This window comes from Hevea brasiliensis, chromosome 4 (genome assembly GCF_030052815.1).
Source record: "Hevea brasiliensis isolate MT/VB/25A 57/8 chromosome 4, ASM3005281v1, whole genome shotgun sequence".
NCBI classification, from domain to species: Eukaryota; Viridiplantae; Streptophyta; class Magnoliopsida; order Malpighiales; family Euphorbiaceae; genus Hevea; species Hevea brasiliensis.
Genome location: NC_079496.1, coordinates 84,284,013 through 84,291,759, shown reverse-complemented (window position 1 = coordinate 84,291,759; position 7,747 = coordinate 84,284,013). Strand labels below are relative to the sequence as shown.

The following is a 7,747-nucleotide window of genomic DNA, read 5'->3' as shown; positions in this document are numbered from 1 at the left end:
AATCGTAGCGATGGGTGACCGCACCGGAAAGTTACTTCGAGGACCGTTGACTAGCCCTGGACCGCGGGGAACCCTGGAAAATATTTTTGAAACCTAATTAAACATCTATTGAGGTATAAATGACATTAGAAATGTCAAAGAAAAATTAATAAATTAGTACAAAGTAAAATGAAAAATCAAGAAATAAACAAAAATCGGTGTTACCGAAAAATCGGAAATACAAACCGAATAGGGGCATTTTGGTCAATTGACACCTAGAGTTGCCTTTTGAACTCAATGTCCATTAAAAATGAGTGATAGAACACTTTAAAAATGTTATGAAAATTAAAAATGATGGAAGTTTGGGGCATAATTACAATTAAGAGAAAATTTATATTATTAAACATTTAATCCACCTTAGTGGAGTACTATGGATTTGTATATTGATTAAGTGGACAACATATCCCACTTCAGCCATTTCTTCTTCTTCATTTCATCTTCAAGCAGAATCCAATCCTCCCAAAAACTCCATGGATGGCCAAAGCTTCATGCTCTCATCCACCAAGACCAAGCCATGAAATTTTCAAGGTTCTTTCATTAAACTTTATTCTCATACCTTGGGCAGCATATTGGGAGAAAAAAGAAGGAGTTTTGTTAAGGTTTGATGAAGCTCCAAAAAGAGGTTAGGGTCCAATTCGCTTCCTTTCTTTAGTAAGTTTATGTTTAGCTTGAGATGAGTTGATTGGTGATGAAAATTGATGGAATTGTTGAGTTATTGGACTGCCCAATTTTAGGCAGCCATGGGAGCCTATATTACTTGAGTATTCTGCTCAATTTACTTTGCTAAAATTGTGTTGAATAAATATAGAAGTGCCAAGAATAAATATTGAAGTATTGGGAGGAGGAGGATTGCCAAATTGAGAGTGTAAATTCTCTTATGCAGGTTGTGATTGTTGGCAGTGTATAAATTAGGTTATAAGTGTAAAGTTGTGACTCCAATTGGTATGAGGCCAATTGGAGGTGAAACTAGACATAAAGTAGGCCAACTTTCATGTAGAAGTGTTGTCCAAATTTTGCCTAGAAGTGACCTAAAAGAATGACCAAATCCAGAATTGCATGACATAAAAACCCAGAATTTTGACCATATGAACAGTAGTTAGTATTTTGGCTATAACTCACTCAAAACAGGTCAAAATGACCTAAAATTTATACCATGGAAAGCTTAGAATTAGAGCTACAACTCTTATAAAGACACCAAAGCCAAAAATGACCAAAACCAAGTCAAAATGCTTGCACAAGTTGGGTTACAAAAACTGGCCGAATTGACTTTGACCTAAAAATGACCTAAACTTTGCAATATAAGTGCAACTTGACCAGCAATAGTAAAATGACCATAACTTGGTCAATAGAACTCCAAATGACATGACATTAGTGCCAAATTTTCTCTAAGACATAAGCCTACAATAATGGTGTTTTGACCAAAACCCAAAAACTTAGGGAACTAGGTCAATTAACTTGATTAATTTGGCATACCAAATTTGGAAATGGTTCAAATGACCATTAACTCTAACAAAGTGTTTTAAGTATAACTCCCACTAGATGTCTTCAAACAAAATGAGCCATACCATTCTGGAAAGCTAAGAAATAAACCTTGAACTTTTTTTTAGACCTCTCCCTCACCTTATGAATGTAAGAGACTCAAATGTTGGGTCAAAACTACTGCCCTAGTTGAACATCCTGTCACTATAAGACCATTGAGTCCAGTCCAATAACTTGACCATAAGTAACTCTACAAGACTTGAAAAATTACAATAAAAAATTCTTAGTGACCATAAGACATAGGGTAACATATCCTATGAAGAGTAATAGGCCTAAATATGGCAGCAACCTACTCATATAAAATTGGCAAAGTGTAATACTAAAACTGCCTAGTAAGGGAACCAAAATTCAGAATTGACCTAGTTATGGTCAATTGACCATAACTTGAGTTATACAAATCCAAATAACATGATTCAAAAAGGAAATTAAAGAAGACATAATGAGAAACAATTTAATGAAGAGAAATCTATTAAATTTACACTGTAGCTTGGTCTAATAGACAGTAAACATTGGCCATGAAACAAGCTTTGAAATAAAATTGGCAACATATGTCAACATGTGAGGAATGAAAAATGGAACATATTAATGACATTAAAACTAATTCACCTAGTGTGCATTAAAGGTCAACATTATAGGTTGATTAATGAAAGGAATAGTATTAATAAAATTTAATTATTGAACCTTATTATTAGAAACAATTTAAATGAGTACTGAAACACTTTAAATTGTGTGTTTCAGTTAGAAAAGACACTGGGAAGGGAAAAGACCCACTGAGTCAAGGCCAAGGGGAGACTCATCAGAGGTTTGTGCACAACTAGTTTTTAATTGCTTTTGTTCAGAATATTTCATATGACTAAATGACGTATTTTCCTTATATATTATGTTTATCAAGTATTGGATTTAATTTAATGATTATTAAAATTGTTATAGTATATATGAATTTAGCTTTGTAAAATGGTATTTCAACAAGTATTAAGCATTGTTGTGGATTGAATAAATTATGTTTTAGAAAATTGTGATAGATTATGTTTTGAATTGTGATGAGCATAAAAATTATTGGATATTGGAATTGACTTTGAATCGAATAGTGTTGTGATTTATACTCACAAAAAGGACAAAGAGAATTATAATATTATTTTATATCTCACTATAGATGCTTGACTAGGTTATTACCCGTCTCTCTCATTTGTTGAAGAGACAATAGAGTTAGCTTTGTTTTGATTACCATGGTACGTGCACAGGCTTAGATTCTCCTTTGATTAGAGGTTAGATCTAAGTTTTTATTTGTTATGGCCGTTTCAGAAGTTTCATTATTGTGATGTGTACTGTGCACAATGATTCGACCTCCCCAATCATAGGGAGTTAGAATCTGATTTGACCTTCCCGACCACACGGAGTTAGAATCACCCTGAAGATGGCCCTTACGAATTAGTCTTACATAGTTAGTGAGATAAAGAATGGTTTTTGAATAGTAAAGAATTTTGATTTCAAATGGGATTTATGCATAATTGATTTTGTTCGAATTAATCTTTATTTCCATGATTGCTAGAATTACTTTAAATGTCCAGTCGTGATTTAATAAATTGAATTTCTTGCTCAAAGTCATTTTAACTAATGATTTATATTATTAGCAATGAAGATTTTGACTTTTGGAATTTTGTTGAATTTCGAGACTTCCAAATTAATTGTTATAATTTTGTCAATGTATACTGTACTATATTTTAAATTATAGTTGTGCACCACTGAGTTCACCACTCAGCGATAGCTTTGCATGCTGTCACAGGTGAAAAGAGCATAGAGCAGTTGAGTAAGCTTCGTTGAAGACACATTCAGATTAGCTCCAGGTATATCATAGGTATACCCATGTACATAGGTTTTGATGTATGCATGTAATAATATGTATGTAAATTATTTGAGCAGTTGTATAAAAACTCTTGTAAAATATTTTGGTATGTAATTAAATGTAAATTATTGTAAATGTAAATTTGAGATTTCATTTACCTGAATAGTTTTGTAATATTAATTTTTGAGTCTTATAATCAATGAAATGTTTCTTTTATGATGAGGTTGGTTTGAAAATGAAATGATTTGATTATTGAGATTGAATTGTGAGATGAAATGAAGTTTATTAGAGTTGTATTTGAGAAAACATATTGGGAGTGTTTTCCTTTTTAGGTTTGAAGAACTATTTTCTCAAAATACAGCCAGCACTCTGCCAAAATTTTAAAAAAATTTTATAATACCAGATTTAATCGATGATTTAAATTTCACCAAAATTGATTTAAAATCCCTTGTAGCATATTTAATGGGTTATCGATAGGCGAAGTACGGTAATTCATTAGGTGTACTATGGGATCATGTTACATTTTACGAAGGAATAGGGTGTGACAAATGATATGCTCTAGGCATTACTTCTAACAACATGGGTTCAGAATATAACAGCTTCAATGAACCTCCCACATAACAGATGAACTATGTGAATAATGGAGGAAACTTCAACTAGATGTAGCTCAACAATCCATATTCAAACACTTACAACCCTGGATGGAGGAACCACCCAAATTTCTTATGGTCCAATTAGCAGAATCAACCAATAAGCAAACAGCAAGGGTACAGACCCCCAGCACCCCCTAGATTTCAGAATAGGGGACAAAACCCTGTATAGCCACCACCCCCTCAGAGCCAACAGCCTGAATCAAGGTCGACTATGGAATCCATTATGGAAAGATTCCTAGCAGCCCAGCAACAGCAAAATGAAATGATCAAATAGCTGACTTCCAGAATGGACCAACTTGCCACACACAACAAGATGCTTGAGAATCAAATTGCTCAGCAGGCAAGTTCTTCAAGTAAAGCTGCTGTTAAACTGCCTAGTCAACCAGAAATGAACCCAAGAGAGCACTGTTAAAGCAGTTACATTGAGGAGTGGAAGGATTTTAGAACAGTCAGAGGAAGAACCAATTGAGAAAACCTCTGATAAATCTAAAAACCAGGCGAAGGAGAAAAAAGAAGAAGCTAAGGAGAAGCAAGAGGAGGAAGCAAGGAAAAAAAAAGAAGCTACCAGAACCATATCAGCCTTCTCTACCCTTCCCTCAGAGATTCCAGAAAGCCAGATTGGATAAGCAGTTTGAAAAGTTTCTAGAAGTCTTACAGAAACTTTATATAAACATTCCTTTTACAGAAGCACGCTCTCAAATGCCATCCTATGCCAAGTTCCTCAAAGACATTTTATCAAAGAAGAGAAGGCTGGAGGACTATGAGATTGTCACTCTTACAGAGGAATGCAGTGTCATATTGCAAAACAAGCTACCACCAAAGCTCAAGGATCCAGGAAGCTTCTCCATACCTTACCTTATCTGTAACATGAATATTGACAAAGCCCTCTGTGATCTAGGTGCAAGTGTGAGTCTAATGCCTTTGTCAATATGTAAGAAGCTTGATGTGGGGGAACTTAAGCCTACAACAATTTCATTACAATTGGCTAATCGATCTGTGAAATATCTTGTGGGCATTCTAGAAAACATCCTTATCAAGGTGGGAAAATTATTTATCCCAGTTAATTTTGTTGTACTGGAAATGGAGGAGGACATCCAGATCCCCATAATCTTGGGAAGACCTTTTCTAGCAATTGCTGGAGCTATCATAGATGTCAAGAACGGGCTGCTAACTGTCAAGGTAGGAGAGGAAGAAGTGGAGTTCAACTTGTTCAATGAAATGAAGCACAAGCTTGAACCTGATGAATGCTTCAAGGTCGATGTGATTGGTAAGCAAGTTGAAGAGGAATTCATTAAAGCACAACCTGAAGACCCTCTAGGAGCATCCATCATGCACAGCCTCATAGTAGAGAAGGAGAACACATAGATTGCAGCTTGTGTGCAATCCTTGATAGCTAGTCCATCCCCACTATTGGCTCAAGTTTTTGCTATTTAAGAGTTGAAGGCAGAACAGCCTAAGGGCTAGCTCCAGGAAAGCACCAAACAGGTAGAACTAAAACCTCTTCCCTCTACCCTAAGGTATGCATTCTTGGACTTAAATTCTGAATATCCGTGATTATCAACGCCAGCCTATCTGAGATAGAAGAGGAAAAATTACTAAGGGTGCTTATGTGACACCCCTCACCCGACTACAGTGTAGCCGAGCAAGGCATGTCATACTCAGTACTGGAGCACCCTATTTTATCTTACTTTATTCTTTAAAAATTTATTTCTCGTTATATTTTAATATCAATTATTTTTCTCTAGAGAAACCAGCGAAGTTTTCCCTGTTTCTATTATTATTTGGCTTATTTCACTATTCACCTGCTTGAAATTTCAACAATATTTTCATAATAAAATCTCATTAGTTATTTTCATAATCATCTCATTACACATTCAATTCTTGAAACTCATTTGTATACATATCCATTCATACTCAATTTATGTATCAAAATTCTCAAACTTCACAATTTACATGAATTACAAGCTAATTTCATAAATTCACAATTTACATGATGTACAATGTGACACCCCTTACCCGTCTACAGTATATCCGAGTAAGTTATGTCACATGGCGTACCGGAACACTCTATTTTATCTTAATTAATTTTTATCATAGTTTTGAATATAACTTGTGAAATATAATTCATTTAAGTCATTTATTGAAATTATAATTTATTTGAGGTTCCGAAAATTTTATAGAAAATCGTGAGTCTGCTAAAAATAGAGAAAACAGTTCTTCGGAACCTGTGAAAAACACTTCCAAAATCATTTCCAAACAATCCCAACTCCATTTCATCAACAAAGTCTCAATATGATTTTCAACAACCTTTCCATTACTCAAACATTCATTTCTCATGGTACTCATATACAAACAATAAATAAATACTCAAATTTTACATTCATAACCACATTTTTCATTATTTACATGAACATCAAAATGCATTACATAAGTTTCAATTATACAAAAGGAAATAAAAGTTAATTACAAAATACCAAAATGAACCCTAGTGTCCTACCAATGCACTGTGGATGGTGAGGTGACACGGACACTATGCAGAGCTGCAGGAGGTCTCACCCAGTCTGCGGTCTACTGGGCTCTCGGTCAGTATCTCCAGAACCTACGCGTGGCAAAAGCAACGCGCTAAGCAATAATGCTTAGTGGTGCAATAATAAAATAAAAGGAAATAACAAAAAATAAATATGTATTGAATGTATCGATGTTTTACTTGTTTTGTACTTGTTATATTCATTATTTCATTAAATTTATCCACTTTCATTTTTGGTTGCCCAAGTAACCTATCTTTGACGATCGGATGGATAAGCGGCATTTGGGTATCTAGTACCTCAGTGTCACACCATCGGTCACATATGCATCTCCGGTGTGCAGCGACTAATAAATCAGTAATGACAATAGGCACAAGGCCAAATATCAACACAATGTCAGAATGGCTAAAAGCCATGAAATCACAGAATGGCATAATGCCATGTGTAGTACTGCTAACTGAACCCTATTGGCATGCCAAACTATCCAAACCAATCTTGTTAGGTATACTAGGGCATTTGATACTTTTGAATTCTTCAATTTTTGACTTTCAAGTTTTGGTGTCACTATTCACTTCACTAGTCAACAAAAATGTTGACTTTTGCATAGAAAATAGGTACATTGGTTTTACATTGGTTTTAGCACTCCCAATGTACCACATTTTGCATTCAAAACTTGTTGGAATTAATCACCAATACCATTCCTAAGCTTAAAACTAAGGGAGCAGAATTTTCAGTTTTTGTACCTTAACTTTACTGTTCCATTAGTTACTGTTGCAATGAGAATTTGAGAAAGTGATAAACATGAAAGTTGTTCCTTATTTTGTCTAGTTGAATTTATTTCTTTGAATCACTTCATTTGTAGTTTTGTAGCTCCAGTTATGGCCCAAAAACCACAGCTGGCCGGATTGAAAAATTGCAGAACTGACCATATCTATAGTGCAGTGAACAGTGACTGCAACTGCCTTGTTGGATAGGTTCTAGTCATAATTTGGGGTAGGTTTCTTCATGAAAGTTGTTTGTCTATATCTTAACTTGTTGCTGTAATAATTTCAGGTCAATTAGGCCATTCTACAATGAGTTATGGCCAAATGAACAATTACTATTCATTTGGTCATTCTACAGAATCTGGTTGCAGGACATCCGGATTG

At 34.6% G+C, this 7,747-nt stretch overlaps 1 protein-coding gene across 1 annotated transcript; it reads left to right on the top strand.

Moving 5' to 3' along the window:
• The first annotated feature begins 4,773 nt into the window (after nucleotides 1–4,773).
• On the top strand, nucleotides 4,774–5,439 carry LOC110641518 (uncharacterized). The gene has a single exon (XM_021793262.2). It carries the CDS (start codon nucleotides 4,774–4,776, stop codon nucleotides 5,437–5,439), a length of 666 nt encoding a protein of 221 aa, XP_021648954.2.
• Nucleotides 5,440–7,747: the final 2,308 nt, after the last annotated feature.

Bases quoted from the DNA above. Each gene is read 5' to 3' on its own strand.
- LOC110641518 (XM_021793262.2), top strand. From the start codon at position 4,774: ATGCCATCCTATGCCAAGTTCCTCAAAGACATTTTATCAAAGAAGAGA.